This window comes from Rhea pennata, chromosome 3, assembly GCF_028389875.1.
Source record: "Rhea pennata isolate bPtePen1 chromosome 3, bPtePen1.pri, whole genome shotgun sequence".
NCBI lineage: Eukaryota > Metazoa > Chordata > Aves > Rheiformes > Rheidae > Rhea > Rhea pennata.
The window spans coordinates 13,476,255-13,499,409 of record NC_084665.1 but is presented as its reverse complement, the minus strand read 5'-3'; the positions used below and the strand labels follow the sequence as shown (position 1 = coordinate 13,499,409).

Sequence of the window (23,155 nt, the reverse complement as noted above, 5' to 3'; positions counted from 1 at the left end):
TAATTTTAAATGAACCAGAGCACAAATGGGGGCCTTTAATGTATCTGTGCACAAAATAATGCAGCCTTTGGTGCTGTGTAGCAATGGTACATAACAAATTACTCTGTCTGCAACAAATTGCAGACACCTGCAAAATGAAGGGCATAAAAACTTCCTGTCTGGATGGATAATCTCTAGAATAATCACTTAATGATTTTTGCATTATGTGTTGCAGCAATGGCATAACCTAGCAGCACCAAAACATTAAGAAAAAAAAAAAGCTTACTGAATTTCAAGAAAAAATCTCTTTGTAAGGAACAAAAGTCTTCCAACCACCATTATTCTAAAATAGCAAATGTAAATAGGAAATGTTTTCTTTTTTTAATCCTGCTTACCTTGCCTAATAACGTTACAAAATCTGGTCCTGTGTTACAGATCATGTTTTAAAACAGGAGAACTGCTGTGGGGAAAAAAAATCAGAACAAATTTTGCATCTGGTTTGGGAAGTTCCAAGTATCACAAAGAAACTTAAATAGCTTATTCATCTTTTTTGTCCCAGATACCCTCTTTCTGAAAAAAAAATGGCAAGCAGTTCATTTAAATATGCCTACACCATTAGAAAATGGGATAAAATTAATTTTAAAGGCAAAGGAAAACAGCTTAAATTTCTCATTTGATCTTTCATGATACTGTCACAAAATCTCATAAGTATATTGCAATTTAATTATCCAGTGCTTGCTTTTAATAAAAGTACATGCAAAAATGCTTCCTGCTTTTAGTTTACACTGCTTGTTTCATCCTTTTCTTAGTATACAACACTCAACAAAAACACCTAAACCCAGCAGTTTTGCATACAGTAAATATAGATATCCAAGACAGTTCTTAAAACGGGACATGTAGACCCATGCCTGAATATAAACGCGTTAAACAGCAGACATCACTGTTGTTTTTCAAGATAGCCCTGTATCAGGCTTTGAACTCGAGACAGAATAATCTCATTGGAGCTGCTGCACTCCTCTGGGCCATATGGTGGGTCAACAGTTAATACACCTGCGACGCACAGCGTTCCTCCTGATTCACCTTGCTCTGTTACAGGGATGTGATTTGTTTCTAGCCAAGTCTTCAAGTTTTTCTTCTTCTTTTCCAGCTCTTCTGGGCTGTAAGCTTTGCTCTCTTCAGGCATGAATAAGCGAGAAAGTCGTTCCTTCATGTCATCGTCCGCTTCTTTAAGTATTTGGACCTCCTGGATAGCATGGCCCAAGACAACTGAGATTACCACCTTTTCATTCTCTGGAAACTTTGCAAGGACAATACTGCCAAGAAAAGGACATATTATTGAGTATAATTAACTGAAGATTGAGAAACACAGGCCAAGAATCTCAGAGGTAAGTGCTCAGTGTTGCCCAGATTTGTAGGCAATATTGAGTATCCAGAAATTTTCTTGAAAAGCATTATCATACCCATTAAATACTGAAAGTGTGAGGTTTTTGAGGTAACTTCCAGCCCTGATTATAGAACTGCTCTAGGTACTATCCAAGCAGAACATTATAATAAAAATTAAAGTATGTGTCAAAATCATGGCTGGGAATCCAAGTATTTTGGGGCAGCATTCCCACCTTTTCAAAAGCACCTTAAGTCTTCCGGCTTTCAAAAAACAATAGTACTTTCATACATTGGACGCTTGAGTGCTGAAGGCAATGGTGGTGGCTAACAACATAGCATCAGAACCTTTTAATCATTAATTATTAATATTTAGTTGTTGATCATTACTAAAATAATTACTTTTAAAAAAAGGAATATTGCCAGCTTCTTAATTGAAAACTATAGCTTGAGTATTATGATGGGAACACACCACAGCAGGTTCAGGCTTGAGCTGAGAGGCAGTGAAGGCTCTTGCTTGGTCTTTTCCCGAGGGCACTTACATCTAGCATCTCTTCCACATAAATCAAGGAAGAGGACAGAAAACGCTTTCTTTCTCTTGTGGGACAAAAAATTCCTGAATTTGATGCTAGCTCTTTGCTAGTCTACTGTTGCCACTGTTGACTGAGTAAACAAATTTTCTGGAAATATCTCATGAAACATGCCTTGATTTAGCCTGGACCATCCCCAGAATTACTCATAGATGCATAGAGTGTTCCTACCAAAATGCATAAGCAACCCCAAAAGATTAGAGTATCAGAGCTACTCTGATCATTCAGGGTTGAAGCAGCAACCAATTCTTCTGAAACAGAATCAAGGGACATGATATTTTACAGTTTCTAGTGTTGATCTTACACTCATGTTAGACATGTTTGCAACCAAAAAGGCAAGAAGATGCTCTGACTGCAAAGAGCCAAATTTTTGCTAAATTTCAACCCATTCCCTGGTGCACCCTTTCTTTCAAACCTTGTTTTCATGCTACTCACTTGAGATAGAGGGACCTGTGGGTACCACTTTCTGTACCTGTCCAATGCCCCAAAACAGGCACTACATCCCCAGTAGTACCTGGGCAGAGGGGAAAGCAGGGCATTGATGTGAGCTCAACAGAGAACAAGGATTTCAGTAACACCTAACACATTAAAAGCATTTAAGGTCTCTTTATGAGGCAGGGCTTGGTATATTATTAAAAGCAGCCCTAAATGTGGGAGCAGCATTTAAAGTACTAACCCCAGATCCACAGTAGTCAGCATGAGTCCAGAGCAAAGAAGCTTATAGGTATTGCCTGCTCCCCTAAATTATCAGTTCTAAGAACAAGATCAATTTGGCTTTAGGTGAACTGGCATTATCACCTGCAATATCCCTTTCTCTTAAGCCATGCCAATTAAAAAAAAAAGATGGCACAGAGCCTCAGTGTGCAGTTTTTGCTCCAACCAAGTTTGCCTCAGGCTTGGGATCCTCTTTTCTCTTCATGAAAAACTTGTTATTGCTTTGTTTTATGGAAATAAAAGCTTTGGTACTTACTTAGCAGAAACTGGGTCAACTGTTAAGACCCATCCTTCATATTCGTTTTTCTCAGCTGCTGCAACTTTCACTTGTTTGTTCACATATGTTTGCCAGTCTAGAGGGCTTTTCCTTTGCCAGTCATTCATATTTTCTACGTTTAGAACCTAAGAAACAGACAGAGCAATTAGCAGAAGTCATTACTTTCCCTGCTTTGACCCTTCACATTAGAACTAAGTTTGTCTCCAGGTAACCATCTTCCACTCGCCTCATTTTCTTTTTTACAAACATTCACTGAAGTATTCTGCATATTGCTGCAATTCTCTGGAGTTTCGTCTCAGTTCATTTGTTCTTAAAGGCACACAGGGAGGCCTCAAAAATCACTGTTCTGCTAACTGAATACTTTAAACACTCTAGTTAGTTAGCATTAAACACTCCCATTAGTGCCATTGTGTTGAGTTATGAAACCTTCAGGATCGCAGCCCCGGAGGGTAGAAAATTACTGCCTTTGCTCTGTGCGCTGGGACATCGCTTGCCTCCAAGCCCTTCTACGGCTTGTGGAAGGGTGTTATCTGTGATCCACCCCCACTCACACTCTGCCTTCATCCCCTGCAAAGCGGCTCCTGTTTCAATTTGGGGCCATTCAGACAGGTGCCCCTGCCCCATACGCCTCCGTGAAAGGGGCTGGAGGGAGAGGTGGTGCTAGCGCAGCGCAGGAGGACAAAGGGCTGGGGCAGCTCCTGCCTTTGCTCCCTCCAGGCTCCCTGATGCTGCCCTGGGCAGAGGGAGGCTGGAGCCACCATCCCGCTGTTCCTGCCTGCTCCCAGCCAAAACAGCAAGCGAGGGAGGAGCAGGGAGCTGGGCATGGCCGGGGGCGGCAGTCCCGCTCCCCCCGCTGCAGCAGCCCAGCTTCTGTGCAGCTGGGCTCCCGGGGACCCCCAGGCCCCGCACCCACATCCCCGCTCACCGACGCGGGGCTCCTGGCTGCTCGCTTCCCAGCCCGTGAAGGGTACGTGGGAGCTCATCCAGGACCCGCGCTCCCTAGCGCGGCCCGCCACTTCCTGCCGCTCGGAAACACCCTCCCCTTCTTCCTTATTTTGTTCAGCACAAAATAGGAGGCTTCTGAGGCAGAGAAATGCTCGGTGCTGGGGCAGTTTATAAATGTATGTGTGTATATAAATATATATATATATATATATTTTACACACACACACACACATGAGATGAGTCAAATTGCAAAACCAGGTGTGTGGTGTAGCATTTAATGCACCTGGTTTCCTGCTTTCCGCCCCACTTAAAATCATCTCGGCTTGCTGATTTTCCTGTTAGTACTGTGGGATTGCTAACTCAGAGCACACAAAATCGTGGCTGAAGCTCTTCCAAGCAATCTATGTGCATAAATATGTGCAGATGCATGCTGTATCTACTATTTAAAATATATTCTCGTATTTCCTCTGGTTTTGAGTTTTTGGGTTGTCTGTGAATTGTCTTTACAAGCTTTCCTGTGCAGCTCTGAAGATGAGAAACTTTTTTTCCAGAAAGTTGCTTTATTTGAAGGCTACTAATGAAAAACTTTCCATAAATGAAGCAAACAAGCTTGCATAATTTCAGTAATTTAAATGAAAACAAATATGTGATGATTTTGTGATCCAGGGAGAATATATACATATATATATATATAATGTGAGGTATAAAACCTTTTTTTGCAGATTTAAGGAGGCGATATCCCTTTTTTTCTTTTTGTGAAGATCCAAGTCTATGTGGACAGTGCAGTGGGGATTATTCATGAATGATGCATGCTACAGTATTCAGTTATTATTTTCTTTCAAAGTTTTAGTTTATTAGAAGCCATGCATTAGCAAATCTGATTGTGTTCACTCTAAGAGCAAAGCAGCACTGTGAGAAATCTTTGATATAAAAGCAATGGAAAGTAGGAGCATAATTGTGTGGGGGAGTATATACATATATATGTGTGTATATGTATATATATGTATATACCCCCCACACACAATTGTATACATATACACACATATAAATATGTGCATAACACATTTCAGTTTCAGTTAGTTAAACAGCTTCCTAACTAGTCCCTTTATGGAGGACAGACTGAGATGGTTTTGCTTATGGTCCCTTTTGGGCAAAATACTCAGGAATGCAAACATCTTTGGCTCTAATTTTGTCTCAGTCTCAGTCCTTAATGATTTTTTTTTTCACTGTTGGTATTTCATTGCTCAGTTCCTGTAAGCCGCCAAGCCAGGCGGTAGATTTTCGCGGCCCTCCGTGACAGACGGCAGCCAGGGCAGAGGCCCGCTGCTCCAGCGCTCCCCTCGCGAGCCCCAGCCGGGTCGGGGTGCCAAGCCGCACCACTCCCAGCTCTGGACCGTTAATGGAAGCTCTCGGTGGGTCTGAGGACCTAAGTAAGCAATGCAGGGCAGCTCTGGCGACTTCCCAGGCCGCGATGGGCTCCGCCGCCCCGGGACAGCCCTCCCGGCGGCCGCCACCGCCCCTGAGCCCGTTCCTTCCCGCGCCTGAGGCACAACGGCCGCGACGCACCCCCACCTTCACCGCCGGCTCCCGCCGTCGCCGTGGCAACTGCTGCCCGCCCTGCCCCAGAGGGCGCGCGCCACGCCAACGCCGACGCCTCGCGCGCATGCGCGTCGCCCTGCGCCGCGTGGGGAAGGGGGGAGCGGAGAGCTCAGAGGGAGGAGGCGCGAGCGGCGGCGCGTGCGCGCGGGGAGAGGCGGTTGGCGTAGCCGTTAGGATGTCGCGTTACGGCCGATATGGAGGCGGTGAGCGGCCGGGGCTTCGCGAGAGGCGGGCGGCTGCGAGGCGGGGAGAGAGGGGCGCCGGGGAGCTTTGCGGAAAGGGGGGTTTACCGAGGGAAGCGGAGCCGCTGGCGGTCGGTGAGGCGGGGAGGGAGGCGAGACGGCCGTGTCGGCCGTTGTCGCCGCCGCCATTTTGCGACAGTGGCAGTGGGGGGAGGGGGTGCGCGTGTGTCGCTGCTAGTTCAGTAGGCGGGAGCGGGACGCGGAGCAAGATGGCGGCGCCCGGAGCGGGGGGAGGCTGCTTCCCCGCGCCGTGGGAGCACCGGCGTGCTGTGGAGCGCGTTGTGGGGGCCGGAGCTGCTCATACGGCCTTCGCTTCTGGCAGAGACCAAGGTCTACGTGGGGAACCTGGGCACGGGCGCGGGCAAAGGCGAGCTGGAGAGAGCCTTTAGCTACTATGGGCCGCTGCGAACCGTGTGGATCGCGAGGAACCCGCCAGGGTTTGCCTTCGTGGAGTTTGAAGACCCGAGGGATGCGGAAGATGCTGTCCGTGGACTCGATGGCAAGTATGTGTGTATTTTGGATGTCTGTGAAGCTGCAGCTATTTAAAACCAGAGAAAAAAAGAATTTATCTTTTGCATAGTTCTGCCGTAAATAGGCAAAAAATACGTTAACTTCTAGCTATCGTGCGTTTGTTCCAGGGTGATCTGTGGCTCCAGGGTTAGAGTGGAAGTGTCAACAGGGATGCCTCGTCGCTCCCGCTATGACAGGCCTCCAGCACGGCGCCCCTTTGACCCTAATGACAGATGCTATGAGTGTGGCGAGAAAGGCCACTATGCTTATGATTGTCATCGCTATAGTCGCCGAAGGAGGAGCAGGTATGTGTGGGACCGGAGCGGCTGGGTTGTTTCACCAGTTAACTCTTGTGTAGCTCTTGTTAGCAAAGAAGAGAATGTTACACCAGTTTTCTTTTAACTTTAAAGCTAGAATAAATGTATAGGCATATATTACAATTTGTTGCTATTTCTATCGAATGTTACTATCTTAATAATCAACCTGGTCAAAACCTTTCAGGTTTCTTCGTTTGAGTCAGTCGCCTTGATTCAGAATGTCACGAGCCTTAAGATTTCATGCTGAGGCGCCTTGCAAATCCGACACTTAAGATCCTCCTAGACCTTGAGGTGATCAGCATAAGAGGCCAGATCCCCTCGAGCCATCTACACGTAGCTTCACCTCATTCTTTAAGGGCAGAAAATTTGAGACGGTGATCGCCATAACAGTAAATTTGGCTTTCAATTGGGGCCCCCCCTCCGGTTTAGAAAGAGGAACACCAGATTGACCACATTCCCACCTAGAAAAATCTTCTTGCGTCAATCAAGCCTCACCCTGGCTCATTGGGCTGTCAGTTTGATCGTCGTTAGATTGAAGAGAACACCTAGATGCAGCGATCGGCTATAGATACTTCTAGATCGTCTAGATCTGCTAGACCTTGGGCCAAAGAGGGTCGACCTGCAAACTTGCAAGGTTTATTTTAAATACACATTACAGTGTTTTCTATTCTAATGTAATTCTGCAATGTAATTCAGCTTTTAACATTTTTCTAGGTAGTAAAAATGCTCAAGACAAGTAGGCCCAGGCATTTTTTCCAACTGACAGATGCTAGTTCTTTAGTTGTCTGAAAGTTTTGACTTCAGCAGAGGCTCACGTGCGGTGATTGCTGGGGCTGTCTGCTGATACCTGTTTTCTCTAACCTAAAACTAGGTCCCGGTCTCGATCCCGTTCGAGGTCCCGAGGAAGGAGGTATTCTCGGTCGCGCAGTCGCAGTCGTGGTAGGAGGTGTGCTTAAGTTTGTCTTTTATTAGTGTTTTTTTTCCTCAGAAAAGAACTACAGTTTTATAATTTATTTTTAATTAACTTTTTGCAGGTCAAGATCAGCTTCTTACCGCAGGTCCAGGTCAGTTTCTCCTCGCAGGTCTCGATCTGTCTCTCCTCGCCGGTCCCGATCAGGTTCCTTGAAGAGATCGAGGTAATTAGTCAGAATGAGAATGCTTTAAAAAGTTATTAATAATTTTTAATTCAACACAGCTGTGAGTCCCATGATTAGTTCTGATGTCTAAAATATCTAGTAATCATGCAGGTATCACATTCAATATATAGATACCAATCTAAGTAGTGTTGTCACAGTTGTCATTTCTAGTTGAGTTGCATTCTTTGATGTTATGTTTTTAATTTTTAATTCAGGTCTAGATCCAGATCCAGGTCTAGATCCAGATCTGTTACATGGCCACGAAGCAGGTAAGATCTCTGTAGTGTTGGAGGATACTTAGAAGCAGTTGTTTAAAGGTCTGCTAGCATAGTCGATCTTAAATATGCATAGAAAGTTGAGTGTTCTCACCGCAAATATGTGGGTTGAAAGCTGTAAAAAGCAGTACAGAAGATTGTTCTTTCTCTTTTTGTGTTTATTTTATGTATAAATATCAGAGTCATGATAGTAAACAGTAGTACAGTTTTGATTGGTTTACATTATCACTTAACTGATGTGGCAAACAAATTAGTATTAATCTGAAAAGTGCTTTGTTTAGAGATTGTGGATGCTTTCTGTAATTTGTCAAAAATTAAAATGCCCTTTTGGTAGTGTTTTTAAAGCATTACTATATGTAAACAGTCAAGTCTTGAAGGGCTTGCTTGTGCCTTGAGTGATATGGCTGTTTCCAGCTGTCTTAAATACATGACTGTTCACAGTGTGTCAATTTGTGGTAGTTGAATTAAATTTGAGATATATAACAGTTTGGATAATTATTTTGTACCATCAAATGAACCATCAGTACAACCATCATTTTTTAAAGAAATAAATAATAATAATTTGTCTTCTTCAAGACTGTGATTTAATCTTTCGACAGTAAAGGAATGTAGGGTATGCTTGCAAACTTGTCAAGAACAGCATGGCTGATGTGTTGACTGGATGTCTTCTGGGAGATGTCATAGGAGAATAAGAGTAAATTGAAGTTCTGTTGTGAAGGATAGTTTTTTGTTTGTTTGTTTGTTTTTTCCCCAGGCCATACCTGGGCCTGCTGTTCTGCTCTAATAACTGCTTTTTGAAATAGTTAACATAGTAGTCAACAGTGAAAAAATAAGAATAAATAAATACAGGAATGCTGTAGCTAAAGGGATGATAAGTGGAAAAGCGTACAGTTGAAACCAGGAGTGTTGAGTGATGAAAGGCGGAGGGGGGAAAATGATGGAGGATCAGGCAATGAGAGGATTTTTTTTAGGCAATGGACAGATGAAGACCAGGAGATGGATTCGTTAAGAGCAGAAACACTGGCATGAACAAACACCAGCAAAAAAAGAAGGGAAACTACCTGAGTCAGTTAAGCAGTGCCCTTTGGTCAGCTGCAGTTTCCTTACCTGTTGCTGAACTATGTTGAATCTTGACACGAGTTGTTTTAAAGTGTCAGGATGATTTTCTGAAGCATATAGGATACTGTTAGTGTAGTTTTTGAACTCCGTATTGTGAAACTTCTTTCATTTTAAATGCATCTTCACTGATCATGGTAGAGGAAATTTCAGAACTGGAATTACTAAAAATTGGCAAAACATTGGTGTTTAATTTCTAATGAAGTCACTATTACATTTCCATATCAGGCAATTGAAAGATGGGTTCAAAGGAATGCATGGCGCTAAATGTTAAACTTTGAAGTATTACATCATGTTTGCTGGGTTGACAGCATTAAAGCATAAATCTGGAAGAAGTTGCTGTGGAAAGCCTTGGATGTGAAAAGCAGAACACTTCCTTTGATGACTCTAAAAATTTCAGTTGTTTTTGTAGGCAATATTAGTAATGTTCTGCTGCAGCAATCTCACTGTAAAAAAGATAGTTATTTTTGACAGTCTTTTCAGAATGGATAAGACTTAAAAGAAGATTTTTAGCAAGTGTATATAACAGATTAAATGCATTGAATTGAAGGCATTACTAGGAACATGCTGCCTGCAGCCATTTTTAGCTGTAGTGGCAGATGTAACTCAAGCCTAAAAAAATGGCAAGTTCACAACATAGCTTTTTGTGAGTTTTGAGAGCATACTGGTCTGATCTTGGGCACTTTATGCATTTCTGTCATTGGCATCAGCAAACATCAGGCATCAGCTGGTGCCACAATACTGAGGACAGGTGCCACATCAATTGAGAAGGCTTTCTTCTAAAACTTAGCAGGATCAGGCTTGCAAACTTGTAGGAGTTTGCCTGTTCAATTACAGTTTTTACACAGTTAGCGTGAATCTTGCTGTCTCAGACATAGGCATGTGCATGCCATAGCGTCCTTGCTGAACTGTATTTTTGTCTCTTGTTGTAGGTCTAGGTCTCATGGCAGATCTAAATCTGGCTCCCCAGCTAAGAGGTGAGCATAAAAAGATAAAACCTGCAGTGGCGTCTGGAACTCAGTATTGTTTTTTTCATGATTAACAAAGCCTGATCCTTGGATCAGTGCTTCTGTTACATTTTAGAAGTTTGTTAATTCTATGGCTTGTATGTGGGGGCTTTTGGGGGGGGGGGGAGCACCTAGCTGATCTGTTAGAGATACGACTGCGATTATAGAAATACCTTGCTGGTATTTGGAATATGTTCCTTACCTCTTTGTTTTCATTAGCTCTTTGTGGTTTCTATCACAGTACTGATTCTGTTGTGCTGAATTCTATTCAATTTCATTATCCATCGGATAAAAGGCCTTAGCTTTGTTAATGCTGCTGGAAAAATACTAGAAAGGATCTATGATGATAATTCTTGTCTCAAAGCCTCACCTCAGTTCTTCCCCTTACTTTCCAGTGTTCTCTCTGGAGAAGATGGTTCCTTAAAATTTGACTAAATCAATTGCAAATTCCTACTGTTGTGAAAGCTGTTTTGATAACTTTGCCATTCGTCAGGCTCGATTGCCCACGATAAATACATTTCTAAGATACTTACTTTTTTGAATGTGTAAGTTCCATTTTTAACTGTAAGTTGCATTGACTGTATTCTGTTTTGACAGTCGATCGAAGTCCCGATCACCATCTCCAAAGAGAAGGTATGTTGATTTTTCTCCTTACAGCCTAGAATATGTCAATTTGGCATTTTAGTATCTGCAGTGATCTGTGTTGAGGAGTTTTACTGCTACTTGTAGTAAAATGCTAGAAAGGTATTTTGTTGAAATATTTTGTTCTGATAAAAATAATGTGATTGTGGTTACTGCTGCTATTACTGTAAAGCAGTCCCCTAAGATATTGGTTACATAGCCATATTATGTCTTGCATTTGACTGCTGCTATGTTATTTCAGTTCTCTACCACTTTTACTGAACAGAGACTGTAAGAGTGAACCCAAGGCTCAGAATAAATGTCAGCATCAGATTTGGGTCTCATTAAAGGCTAAGTGAAATTAGGAAGACACAGTGGAGTAACCTAGCATGGCAGTCAGTTACAGAAGCTCGATCTGATTATTCTTACTACTCTTAATCACACTTTTCTTTTTTTCCTCAGTAAGCTGGTAAATAGTTCTGCATCTGCATGTAATGACAGAGTCAGCAGCACTTTTTTCCTAATTTTAAGTCATTAATAGCTCATTTTTACAACTTAGGAACTTCAGGATTTGTAGGGAGGAGATATGTGATATTTAGAATAGCTATAGTTCTGCCAAAGTGTGTCCTGCACATTGGTCACCTTTCTGCCCTGCAAGCTGCTGCTTTTATTTTTACATTCTTCTAGAACTTCTACACCTTTTTTCCTCCTACCATTTAAAAATGCTGCTGTATGTACTCTAACCTCACAAAAAATCACATGGGAGTTGGACAAATGCTCATTATAGATCAAAGTGATCACCATATTAGGTGAGAGGAGATTTTTACAACCTCTTGTATCAGAACAGTAAAGAAATACCCTGCTTACATTGAAAATCAGCGTCAGTAGTACTCTGTTACTTTACATATGATCATGTTTAAATGGTATTACAGAAGGCACAGTAGAAAAATGCAAAAATTTGGAAGTCTACATTAGGAGTTTAGAGGCAGACTTTGTTTAATGTGGCTAATTATGAAGAAGTTGCTTCTTACTGGGATTGTTACAAATAGATATTTTCATTATTTTTTTCTGTAGTAAATCATTAACATGGAAATAATCAGCCCATTAATTTTGTAAGTAGTGATTGGTTTTTTTTAATTGATGATCAGTGCTTGAAGGGTGCTGGAGTAGCCAAGGTATTTTTCTCTTGCCTTTTTCCTGGATTTGTGAATTATATATCATTATTGCAGTTTTAACTGTGATTTTTTTTTCCTTTCAGTCGTTCACCATCAGGAAGCCCTCAAAGAAGTGCAAGTCCTGAAAGAATGGATTAAAGTTATGAACTTAATCTTTTGGGAAGAAAGTTATTTTGCTTACATTATAATAAGGGATTTTGTGGTGTCTTTGTAAATGTAAGAATGTAGATAGAAGAGTATATCAACGAAAATTTGGCATGATCTGGGTCTTCTGAGTTAGTCACACCGATAGACCAGCACAGGCCTGTTTTTATTGTATGAATTAACTTCCTGTGATATGAAAATGTGGGACTTTTTTATTGGCACATTGAAATAAAATGTGTATTTTTAACTAAAACTTCTCTGTAGTAACCCTGCTGCTTCTGTTAACATTCGGGTAGCTTTCACTGTGTGCCATGTAACGTGGATGAAATATGTCTAAAATAGCAATGACTAGCGTCTCTCAGGCTAGTCACTTTTCACATTTATTGTCGAATGGTCTTTTGTGATAGGATCGGTTTCTGCTTTCTTTGAAATTGAATTTGAAATTCGTTTTCTTTGTTTGCGGATGGTTAAAAATTTGCATATGCCCTTTTTATTCCTCTGTGATCTTTAAAGGGCATTCATTTTTTTTCTCCCTGATGGTTTTATTTTTTATTCTGCAATGCTTGCTTTTGGTGGTTGGACTAGTGTGATAACAAATGTCCAAAAATGTAAGAATGAGCTTTTTTTTCAGAACACTGGCATATTTAAAACAAATAACATCCGCAGAAATATCTAAACAGAATACAAATCATTAACAACTCAATGATTGCTACTTTCTTTTCTTGCATTTTTTTTTTAGTTATTCAGTCTGAGGTTAAAAAAAAAATCCTAAAATGTCTCAAGATATGTTTTCCTTTTTTTTGAGGGAAGACCAAACAAAACAAGACTTTCTGAAGGAACTTCTGAACATGTGTTATTGGTCTTCCTGCAGTGCACTCTACCTTTCCTTTTAAAAGTGAAAGATTTTTGCTTGCCAGCCTCAGCAATTCTAACCTGGTGCACTGAAAATGGTACAATTTTATAGCAGCCCAGATCCTGGAGTCAAATTCGTTGATGAAGCCAGTTTCGTACAACAAATCCATAGCTGAAGGCTTAATGATTTGTATACACGTGTGTCAAACTCTGCTTATTCCATCGTCAAAAATTGCATGATAAGGCACTTTGTTGACACTGATCACACCAAAAGACTGGAAACAAGGTTAGACTGTCAGCAAAGAAATTGGTAGTTGGAGGGAAAAACAACCTTTTTCTTAAACTATGATGAGCTCTCTAACAGAAACAGACGTGAGTTTCAGTGTTAAAAGCAAGCTTACGAGCCTGTCTATACAAGCACTGACCGGGAAAGTGAGGGCTATTTGGTCTTCCAGTGAAACAGGTAATGGTAGATTGCTTCAAATGCATAAACTGTAACAGAGTTTGCTTAACAAGCAAAAAGCAAAAATCACAAAATTAACTTCAGTCACACCTTGGGTACCCCGTGACTTTCAGAAAACGGGCCTTCTGTCCAAAGATGACTTTATGGAGCTTTCTCGATGTACAAGCCAGTAGTCCAGGTTCTGAAAGTGTCTCATAGCGCAGCACTGTTTTAAGTGAAGCAGCCAAAGCTTTTGGCCTTTGTGACTATCCTAACTGTTGCCGTGCTCGGTGTCCGTCGGACGCTCCGTTGGTGCATAGCGATGGGCACTAGTGTTTCGTTTGCTAGGTGTGATGATCAATATTCTGGCGATATCCATGAAATTCCAGCGTAACTGCAAAGGGAGAGCAGGAGGTGACATGCGCCACTCTGGAATGATTTATCAGACATACCGAAAGCTTGTTGTTTGTTCGGACTATTTATTGGTTGTGTATTGACTGCCTGTTTTATAGCATACCCAGTGAGGAGTCACTCGCACCAGCGCTCTGGAATTTGATCAGCTTTTTTTCTCTTCTGTACTCTTGAGGCAAACCTACTCCACAATAAACCTGCCAACTAACACTGCGGTTGTACTGGTACGTGTTTTCAGTACCCAGAGATGCTATGGAAAATGGAGTGGTGGAGCCCGGGTTTCCATGGTGGACGGGGCTTCTGCTAAACGCAGGCTTAACGAGCAGAGGCTGCGCATCTGCCGCCTGCTACGAAGGATGGCCCGCAGCTAAGGCTCGGAGAAGGGGCGGTGGCAAATGCTTCCTGGGACCTGGGCTCTCACAGGACTGTGACCGGTGACCAAAAACGAGCATCTCGCTGGCTGGTCATGCTGCCTCCCCCAGCCTGTGCCGCTCGCCCGGCAGCACAGCCTCAGCGCTCGCCCAGGTTCGGCAGGGTTTGACCACAGGCTCCCCGAGGTGCTTGCGGAGCTCTTCCTGGGCACTTGGAAAGGGGGGACCTGGGCCCTTTGACAGCAGGTCACGTCGGCGCGAGCGCTGTCGGGGTAACCTTGAGCCCGGCGATGCATCTCTGCGCGCCCGGAGAGCAGCAGAGGATCTGACCACGCCGAGTCTCTGCGGTGTTTGTGAAACCAGGGGCCGGGTGCTTCCACCTGGAGGAGGTTCAGTCCCGTAAGCAGCGCTCGCCCCGACCTGCTGGTGAGGATGGGGAAGCGGGGCCTTGCGCAGCCCCATCGCAGCAGCATTGCGACAGGAGGCAGCTGGGCTGCAGCTGGTCACTCGTGCGTCCCCAGGGCAGAGGGGCAGCAGGGAGTCTGAGCGCTACTGTTCCAAACGCGGTGACAGTGCCCATTCTTCATGCTTATGAACTTCATAAATTTGGGGGGGTTTATCAGCCCTCTCCTTGTTTTTAGGGTTTGGAGGCTGACAGGCATTATGTTGCTTGGAAACACAACCTAAGGCCTGCTGTTCTCTTCAGCAGCTGTATACCCAGAGCAGTCCTGCTTCACCGCAGCAGAGAGGTGCAGTGTAAAATAGGCCCTTGTGCAGTTACTGCTGCTGCCTTTGAAATGGGAGAAAAGTCAGAGGCGGCCAGGTGGGATAATCGCAGCACACCGGCCTCCGCAAAGCTCTTCTGCACCAGTAGTCGGTGCCGCCTTCTACGCAGGACCAGGGACGGGGCTGCAGCTGTCTCGCAGGCTCTGGCTGGGCTTTCCTTGGGTTTAGCCCTGCTCGTGCCCCTGTAAATGCTGCGTTCGGACCCGGGGCTCCAGCTTTGTGGTCTTGGTAACTCGAGAGGGGACCTTGGCACTTACCTGAGCCCTAGCTGCTGGGGCAAAGCAGAGGGGTGGGCACAGCTCGGAGCACTTCGCTGATGGGGATCTTCCATCAGTCCTCGCACGTGCTCTGCCCATGTATCCCCTGCTGTGTGTATTCGGCGTACGCACACCCACCAAGGCCTGCTCGGTGCCTAATGGAGCGTTTTCTGCGCCTTTCCCGAGGGAGCAAAACCTTTTACCCCGGAGCGAAGCTGAGCAATACCCAAAAGCTTTGCGCAGAGCGGACAGTAGCAGACACGGTGACAAGGGTTAAACTCACAGTGAGCAGGATCCAAAAGTAAAAATTGCAGGAGCAATAAGAAGTCCCTGGATCTGTCGCATCATCCAGGAGAGTTTGAAAGCAGCTTTGTGCCTCTTACAGGGTTTCTGGCTAACCTGCTGGGTGCACTTACTCCTTGCGGCGGCGGGAGCCGCCAGGCCTCAGGCAGCGGAGAAGACGAGCCAGGTGGTGTGGTTGTACTCCTCTCCCGGGCGCAGCAGGGTGTCGGGGAAGTGGGGCTGCGGGGAGGAAACGGCACGTTGCCCGCCGTGAGCTCCCGTCAGCGCAGAAGCCCGCGTTGGGGAGCGGCCACGCCGCAGCGCGGATCTAAAATCCCGGCTCCCCTCCGGTGGCGGTGGGCAAGGCTCTTCTGCCGCCGCCACCCCCGTTAGCTAGGCAGGGGGGCTGCCAGGGGGCCTGGGGAGGCGGAAGGCTTTCGGGAGAGCCCTCCGGGCGCAGCGGGGACGGCTCACCTTGTTGACGGCGTCGGGCCAGCCCTGGGTTTCCAGGCAGAAGGCCGAGTGCTTGGGGTACGCGGCGGAGCCTTTGCCCCTCAGGGAGCCGTCCAGGTTGTTGCCGGTGTAAAACTGGAGGCCGGGCTGGGTGGTGTGCACCTCCAGGGTCCTGCCGGTGGGAGGGTGCCGAGCCCTGCGGGCGCCGCCGCAAGAGGCCAGGTGAGCCGGCGGCTGAGCGGTGCCGGTGGCCGACGAGCCTGGACGGGGTAGGGGAGCCCGTGCTAACCTGGCCGCGAGGCGCCGAGCCGAGCCGGGCCTCAGGCAGAAGTTGTGGTCGAAGCCGTCGAGGTGAAAGCGCTGCAGGTGCTCCCCCAGCTCCGCAGGCGCCCGCAGGTCGAAGCCGGTGCCCCGCACGGCCGCCACCTCCCCTGGGCAGGGAGAGCGGGCCGGTGAGCGCCGCGCGGCCGCCTCGGGGCAGGGCGGTGAGCGCCGCGCGGCCGCCTCGGGGCAGGGCTGAGCTCGGCAGCGGCCCGGGCTCGTTTCGCGGCGGGAGCTGCTCTTCCCGCCGCGCGCTGCGGTCGCTTGCACAGAACCCCGAAGCCGGCGCTCAGGGGGAGCTGCTGGAGGGCTAAGCCCAAGCCACCCGAAACGAAGGGTTGGGGGAGGAAAGTAAGGAAAAAAACCATCCTCTTCCACCCTTTTTACCCCCAACGCCCGGCTGCGTGCAAGAGGCTGACGGGCGCCTTCTACCCTGGAGCAGCGGTACTGGCACCTTTCTTTAATTAACCCTCTTAGCATGCAAAACACACGGGTTTTTGTTAACGCTCCTCTTCTAGGCACGCAGGACGTCGAAGCTAGCTTAAAGCAGGCGAAAAATGGGAGGCCGATGCCGGGCTCCCGAATGCTGAAAATCCCAACAGCTTTGGAGGGCCCGCAGCCAAAACCCACCCAAGAGGGGGCCGCGCACACGCGAAGGGCGCTGTCGACTGGCAACAAGGGCCAGCATCAAACCAGGGGACAAACCCACTTCACTGCAGGTAGGGTGTCTCCTGGATGAGCCCCTTGGACTCATGTCACAGCCTTTTTTTTTCCAGACCTGTTCTCCCTGGGACCCCTGAATGCTCATCTGTGAAACCTTCTTCCCCCGTGTGCAGTGAGTCTCACATCACTCACCAGTAGGGATCTTGGTGTCATCCACAGGCAGGTAAGAATCAGCTTCAATGGAAATCTCGTGGTCGTAGATGTCCTGTGAGCCCTGTAGGAGGATGGGAAATACTTGCTGTGGCTGCTCAACCATCTGAGGACTGTCTATGTGCTGCAGCCCTAAACGCAGCTGGGAGGTGATGCTCCATGGTGCCACTGGAGTGGGTCTGGTACTGCCTGGAATAGTGTCTCCTCTTCTCCTACCTTTTCCCCCTCAGAGGGCACAGGCACCAGCAGCAGCAAAAGTCTGCATGGGGCCTAGAGGCTTTAAATCCTGCAGGGATGGGATGATCTGTTTGAACCTTCTGCCTTGCCAAGTGCTACCATGCTGCAGATAGATTAGCCAAAGCAGGCTGGACCCTGAGCACCTGGGGAAGGCAAAAGTAGGGAGAAAGTAACAGTGGGGGAGACACAATACATCATCCCAGGTCATCTTGCATGATGCAGAGGGTTTGCACTCCTGTTCTTCCCCTGTGGCCTTAGGATGCTGACAAGAAACTTGCTGGGCTGGATGGGGGGCAGGACCAAAGCTGAGTGTGCATAGCACTGCCTAATCTGAGCCACAGTTTCATGCCCAATGGTTTCCTGTTCCTCTGGAAACACATTTGAGTTGCATGATGTACGTGTTAATATAACTGTATTGCTGGGAAGATAAACTGAGACTAAACTAATTGCAAAGCCATCATTAGAGCAATTGCATAAGCAGACACCCTGCGTGGAGGGCTTGGGATGTTTCTCACTATCTATGACCTTTTTAAAGGCCTTTGATTCAGATCTGAGGGTAATTGCACCATCCTGTACTCCCTGCCCAGCAATGGTGTTTCCCCTCTTTCCTCTAAGCGCAGTTAGAAACAGGGTTGAGATACAGTGCAGGCAAGCTGATGGGACTCCAGACTGGTGTGCAGGATCCCTGCACGCCTTCCTGGTCCTGCCACTGCCCCATAGTGCAACCTTGGATCCATTGCATCCCCCTTTTATAGGGGCATTTCTCTTGATCAGGCCATCTACATGCTGAGCTGATCTCAGCTCTGCCATCCAGACAGAGGTCTTCAGCATGTTGTCTCAGAAAGGCTCACAGCAGACAGCTAAGAAAAGCTAGCCCACTGCTAGGGGATGCCAATTCTGCAGCTCCTGTTATCCTTCTGAGGAGCCACGACCAGGAGAGATTGACACTTCCTGGTTGCCCACAAAAAAGGGTGGATAACAGGTGGATTGAACTGGCTGAACAGCGGGGCTCAGAGGCTCGAGACCAGTGGCACAGTCTGGTTGGAGGCCTGTAGCTAGCAGTGTCCCCTAGGGGTCAATATTGGATCCAGTCTTGTTCAGACTCTTCATCAATGACCTGGATGAGGGGACCAATTGCCTCAGCAAGTTTGCTGATGATACCAGGCTGGGAGGAGTGGCTGATACACCTGAGGGCTGTGCTGCCATTCAGAGAGACCTGGACAGGCTGGAGAGCTGGGCAGAGAGGAACCTCATGAGGTTCAACAAGGGCAAGTGCAGAGTCCTGCACCTAGGGAGGAGTAACCCTGGGCACCAGTACAGGCTGGGGGCTGACCTTCTGGAGAGCAGCTCTGCAGAGAAGGATCTGGGAGTGTTTGAGGATGACAGGTTGACCATGAACCAGCAATGTGCCCTTGTGGCCAGGAAGGCCAATGGTCTCCTGGGGTGCATTAGGAAGACTGTTGCCAGCAGGACGAGGGAGGTGATTCTGCCCCTCTGCTCAGCCCTGGTGAGGCCTCGTCTCGAGTACTGTGTCCAGTTCTGGGCTCCTCAGTACAAGAGAGACATGGAGCTACTGGACTGAGTCCAGTGTAGGGCTATGAAGATGATGAAGGAACTGCAGCATCTGCTATGAGGAATGGCTGCAAGAGCTGGGCCTGTTGAGCCTGGAGAAGAGAAAGCTGAGGGGAGATGATTTCAATGTGTTAAAAATATCTGAAGGGAGGGTGCAGAGAGGATGGGGCCAGACTCTTCTTTCTTAGTGATGCCCAGCAACAGGATGAAAGGCAGTGGGCACAAACTGAAATACAGGATGCTCTGTCTGAACATCAGGAAAAACCTTCTTTAGTATGAGTGACAGAGCACCTGTTCTACAGCACAGGTTGCCCAGAGAAGTTGTGGAGTCTTATTCTCTGGAGATATTCAAAAGCTGTCAGGACACAACCATGGGCAATGTGCAGTAGGTGACCCTGCTTAAGCAGGGAGGTTGGACTAGATGATCTCCAGAGGTCCCTTCCAGCCTCAACCATTTTGGTTCTGTAAAGTTCATGATCTGTTTCCAAGGCACTGGGATGATACATGCTTGCATGAGCCAGTCCTGTCTCAGCTTGTAGGCTGCATCCGACTCACTACCCACAGGACAATGCCCACCCTTTGTCTCCAGAAGCCATGTCCTTACTGAACTCTCTTCTACATGGGCATATGCCTTTCCCATGTGTGATGATGGAAACAGACTGAAACAGTCTTAATTTTGTCTGCCAGCCTCCTTTTCTAGGCACCTACCAGTAGGCCTGAACTACTGGAAAGCAGCATGTTGGTCCCAATAATCCCATGGTAAGTCTTTTCTCCAAGGCCTCGTGTCCTTCCCCTGCAGCTACTCTATGGTGTTGGGGCCACCCCCATGCTTACCTGCCCAGCTAGGTTGAAGTATGCATGATTTGTTAAGTTGATGGGTGTTGTCTTGCTGGTCTGGGCTCGATAGTTGATGGCCAGCTCCCCACCACAGAGCGTATAGGTGACCCAGACTTTCAGGTCGCCAGGGTAGCCTTCTTCACCATCTGGGCTGAGTCGGAAGAAACGGACACCATTTGGCACAACTTCAGGGCTCCAGAGAACCTGCAAGGATTAGGCCATCTGTTGGAGAGCAATGGGAAATACAGTGCTCCTATTGCCTGCCCTAGGCAGGGCTGATCTTGGGCAGAAAAAGCTCCAAAGGAATGGTGAACCCAAACACAAAGGTTTTTCTTGGCAATCTTCCCTGCTCTTTCTCCTAGGAAAACCATCTACCTACTTCTACCACGAAAGACTGAAGAATTACATTTCCTTCTTGAAAAAGAGGGAAGCAGGAGAAAAAATCACATGCAAATGCCAACTTGCTCTTAGTCAGCTGGGGCCAGCATCAGGGAGCAAGTTTTTCCATGCAGAGCAGAACAAATGAGGCAGCTTGCTGTGATGGGGCAGGGGGATCTGTCCTGGGTGTCCATGTATTACCCTGACTAAAAGGGTGCAGGCTGTGGTCAATGTTTCTATGGGACAGTTGAGCTCTAATCAGATAGGATTGAGGCAGAGACGTGACAATGCTCTTGAGATCACCCCCTCCATGCTATGTGCAGATTTTACAAAATGAGATTTGCCAAAAGGCAATGTTTTAACCAAAAGCAGGAATTCAAAGTGCTAAATGCAATAATTGGGCTCCAAAGCAGGTCCTTTTCCCATGCAGAGCATAGTTCAGATGGAGATCCACTGCCATGGGATGCTGTGCTTCCACATTTGCGGAAGAGTAGCTACCTAAATCTGCAGAATAAAAAAGCTATTAGAGGCTAATAAGCATGTTCTGCAAGCTGCTGCCTGCAGACTGTGGGATGAAGAGACCATATTTAAACTCTTCCTCAGGTGCCTGCTGACAACCAGCCCCCAGGGCACCGCAGTGCCAGGGCCACGTGTGACATGGCCAGAGCAGGCTCCTGTACCACCACCCAGCTCCAAAAAGTCATTGATCAATGATCCTTCCACCGAAGGGTCATCAGATATTCAGCAGGCAAAGGCAGATACAACAATTTATCTCAGCCCAAAGGCCAGATATTTTCTGTACCAGCCACAGTCAGCCATCCGCATCGCAAAAGCCCCAAAACCCCTGCATCATCAGCCCAGGCACTGACCACAATGTTGAGGTTTTCAAGATAAGTAAAATCAGCCAACATGACCAAGATAACATGCGCTGGCTTCTTGCTCTGGCTGTTTTTGTCAGCACTAACTGCAGGTCCCTGGACTGTCACCGTTATCTGGCTTAAGTGGGTCAAGCTTGCGCTTGCAGTGTGTTTCTGCTGAGCACTGGGGAAGAAGCTTTCTTTCGTGCAAGCTGCGGAGATACGAGCTGTGTGCTCATCTCCAGGCCCCAGCTATAGGACTTTACAATTTCTGCGCCAGGCATGCTTACAGCAGCCCGCAGGGGGCTGGGCAGGTGGCAGGGCCTTTTGCAGACACCTGAGCTTGCCCTGTGGGCCAGGAGTGAGGAAGATTTGAAATCTGGTTTGATGCCAGTAGCTGGTGCTACTCATTAAGCGATTTCCTCACCACCACCAAATGCTCTGACTTTTGCCCCGTCAGCCTGGATGTTCTTTCACAAAGCAAAACATTAACCCAGCTGCACCAGCACATTTGCACAAGTTCCTCTGGGGAAACTCTGGATCAGCTCTTTGCTGGCTACCAATGTGCTCGATCCGACAAACCCCAGGCTTCAGGAAAGTGGAAACTTCTGTCTGTTTTGGAAAGAACAGGCTTATCAGCAAGGCTCTCCAGAGAGGAAACCGAGGGAGGAGATATTTGGCTGCTATAGCCCCTTGCAGAGCACAGGTGACATCCGGCTCCAGGAGCTGCAGCAGTCCAGCACGGAGCTAGGGGAAAGAGAGGGGCTGGGAAGGGCAGGCAGCAATGCTGGGGCATTTGCTGGTTCAACACATTAACCCACCAGAAGTCCCTAAAGAGTCAAGATTGAAGACCAAGGCTCCCCTTGCTGTCACCTGGAGGCTGAAGGTCACTGGACCCACCAGGCTGGGCTTTACCTTGTCAAACCCCCTGGCTCCTCCATGCAGGCTGTTGGGTCCGTTGTTGAGGGCCAGTTGATACTCCTGCCCGTCCAGGGTGAACCTCCCCTTTGCAATCCTGTTGGCAACTCGGCCCACGACGGCCCCAAAGTAGGGGTGCTTCTTGGTGTAACCTGGTCAGAAAAGCAGCGTGCCGTTAAAGGGTAGGAGCAGCGGACCGCTGCCCGCCGGGACTGCAACCGGACGGACCTGGAGGCTGCGCTGCCGGCGTTTCGCAGGACGCGACCAGCGAGGCGCTGGCTAGCCCCGCACGCTTTCGATTAAAACAGCTGTCGGGGGCATTGCCTTCTGTGCAAAATTGCAGAAAAGGCCCTCGGCGCTGCCAGCCGAGCAGGGACGTGGAGCCACCCCAGCAGGTGGAGGTGACCGTGCACCAGAGCCAGCGGGGTCCCCTTTTCCTGCCCGCTGCTGGGCCCAGCTGGTTAAAAACTCCCTCATTTTTATTATTGTTGCTATTATTTTTAGAAACGGATGCGGACCCACCTTCCAAGCTGTCGAAGCCCAGGACGATGTCTGCAGACGCCCCGTCCCTGCCTTTCGTCTGCAACGCAGTGACGATGCACCCCAAGGACAGGACCTCCGCTTTCACGCTGTCGGACTTTAACACAAACTTCTCCACCGTTCCTCCTCCTCCCTCCTGGGGCAGGTGCCCGAACGCTTCCCTCGTCACCTCCGTCATCGCTCCCCGGCGCTCGGCCCCCTCGGCGGGAGCCGCGGCCCCTCCGGCTCGGCAGGAAGCAATGGTGGCCGGGAGCGGGGCGGCCGCGGTTCAGGGAGCAGCCGGAGCCAGCGCAGCCTCACGCCGCGCGGCGGGGAGGAGTTACGCCAAGCGCCGGCTTCCCACCCGCATCCCGGCCGGGCCGCCGGCGTGCATCGCCACCGCCGCCTTTTCTTGCCCTGCTTTCATTGCAGGCCCTCTTCTTCCGAGGCGGGGGGGGGGGACTCTGCAAGGTGCAACAGGACGAAATGCTGCTTGTTTTTTAAGTCAGGAATTTGCTAGCCAAGTGTTATCCCTTCACGTGACCTTCAGTCGTCAGAAATTACCGTCTTTTGAAATACCGACTTTTCCTGGCCGTCTCGGGCCTTGGCAAGCAAGCTCAGTCTGTGAGAAAACACTAGAAATAATTTGTACGTACATTTTTGGCACCTATTGCTAAGTCTCGAATGCATGACAATACAGCCTTTTATTTTTTTTTTTTGGATACTGTTTTATTTTAAGGGGCCCATTTTTCAGAATTTTTC

The 23,155-nt window shown here is 47.6% G+C and overlaps 3 protein-coding genes and 1 non-coding gene across 11 annotated transcripts; 1 reads left to right on the top strand and 3 right to left on the bottom strand.

Moving 5' to 3' along the window:
• Window positions 1-698: 698 nt before the first annotated feature.
• GEMIN6 (gem nuclear organelle associated protein 6) lies at window positions 699-5,863 on the bottom strand. 4 transcript variants are annotated; one of them, XM_062571622.1, is made up of 3 exons: window positions 5,775-5,863; window positions 2,920-3,065; window positions 699-1,292 (listed from the first exon to the last, which is right to left on the bottom strand). In XM_062571622.1, exons 1-3 carry the CDS (start codon window positions 5,853-5,855, stop codon window positions 917-919), a joined length of 603 nt encoding a protein of 200 aa, XP_062427606.1. In that variant the 5' UTR covers window positions 5,856-5,863; the 3' UTR covers window positions 699-916. The 4 variants fall into 4 exon arrangements, with proteins under 4 accessions (XP_062427606.1, XP_062427605.1, XP_062427604.1 ...); XM_062571621.1 differs by lacking the exon at window positions 5,775-5,863 and adding an exon at window positions 5,458-5,555; XM_062571620.1 differs by lacking the exon at window positions 5,775-5,863 and adding an exon at window positions 5,452-5,508.
• LOC134138242 (serine/arginine-rich splicing factor 7) lies at window positions 5,586-13,942 on the top strand. Its single transcript, XM_062571619.1, has 9 exons — window positions 5,586-5,687; window positions 6,049-6,229; window positions 6,365-6,541; window positions 7,425-7,499; window positions 7,588-7,689; window positions 7,905-7,958; window positions 10,013-10,057; window positions 10,685-10,720; window positions 11,967-13,942. Exons 1-9 carry the CDS (start codon window positions 5,660-5,662, stop codon window positions 12,019-12,021), a joined length of 753 nt encoding a protein of 250 aa, XP_062427603.1. The 5' UTR covers window positions 5,586-5,659; the 3' UTR covers window positions 12,022-13,942.
• On the bottom strand, window positions 11,604-22,873 carry GALM (galactose mutarotase). 5 transcript variants are annotated; one of them, XR_009957844.1, is made up of 9 exons: window positions 22,397-22,872; window positions 21,872-22,026; window positions 19,719-19,925; window positions 17,058-17,139; window positions 16,171-16,312; window positions 15,903-16,077; window positions 15,563-15,668; window positions 13,433-13,715; window positions 11,604-12,004 (listed from the first exon to the last, which is right to left on the bottom strand). XR_009957844.1 is itself a non-coding variant. In XM_062571616.1 (8 exons), the coding sequence occupies exons 1-7, from the start codon at window positions 22,590-22,592 to the stop codon at window positions 15,591-15,593; spliced, it is 1,035 nt and encodes a 344-aa protein (XP_062427600.1). In that variant the 5' UTR covers window positions 22,593-22,873; the 3' UTR covers window positions 11,604-12,004; window positions 15,563-15,590. The 5 variants fall into 5 exon arrangements, 4 of the variants coding, with proteins under 4 accessions (XP_062427600.1, XP_062427599.1, XP_062427602.1 ...); XM_062571616.1 differs by lacking the exon at window positions 13,433-13,715 and having other exon boundaries at window positions 22,397-22,873; XM_062571615.1 differs by having other exon boundaries at window positions 11,604-13,715.
• LOC134139347 (U2 spliceosomal RNA) lies at window positions 20,708-20,892 on the bottom strand. The gene has a single exon (XR_009958126.1). It is a non-coding gene; the product is annotated as a U2 spliceosomal RNA (small nuclear RNA).
• Window positions 22,874-23,155: the final 282 nt, after the last annotated feature.

What these genes read in the sequence shown, in the direction of transcription:
- GALM (XM_062571616.1), bottom strand. Translation starts at nt 22,592, where the DNA reads ATGACGGAGGTGACGAGGGAAGCGTTCGGGCACCTGCCCCAGGAGGGA. An exon ending in GAGCCAGGGGGTTTGACAAG is followed by an intron (nt 19,926 to 21,871) that starts GTAAAGCCCAGC and finishes TAATCCTTGCAG; the next exon opens with GTTCTCTGGAGCCCTGAAGT. An exon ending in ACTTCAACCTAGCTGGGCAG is followed by an intron (nt 17,140 to 19,718) that starts GTAAGCATGGGG and finishes ATCCTCCTACAG; the next exon opens with GGCTCACAGGACATCTACGA.
- GEMIN6 (XM_062571621.1), bottom strand. Translation starts at nt 5,550, where the DNA reads ATGCGCGCGAGGCGTCGGCGTTGGCGTGGCGCGCGCCCTCTGGGGCAG. An exon ending in GGCGGGAGCCGGCGGTGAAG is followed by an intron (nt 3,066 to 5,457) that starts GTGGGGGTGCGT and finishes TCTGTTTCTTAG; the next exon opens with GTTCTAAACGTAGAAAATAT. An exon ending in GTTGACCCAGTTTCTGCTAA is followed by an intron (nt 1,293 to 2,919) that starts GTAAGTACCAAA and finishes TTTTCTTGGCAG; the next exon opens with TATTGTCCTTGCAAAGTTTC.
- LOC134138242 (XM_062571619.1), top strand. Translation starts at nt 5,660, where the DNA reads ATGTCGCGTTACGGCCGATATGGAGGCG. An exon ending in TTACGGCCGATATGGAGGCG is followed by an intron (nt 5,688 to 6,048) that starts GTGAGCGGCCGG and finishes CGCTTCTGGCAG; the next exon opens with AGACCAAGGTCTACGTGGGG. An exon ending in GTTACATGGCCACGAAGCAG is followed by an intron (nt 7,959 to 10,012) that starts GTAAGATCTCTG and finishes CTCTTGTTGTAG; the next exon opens with GTCTAGGTCTCATGGCAGAT.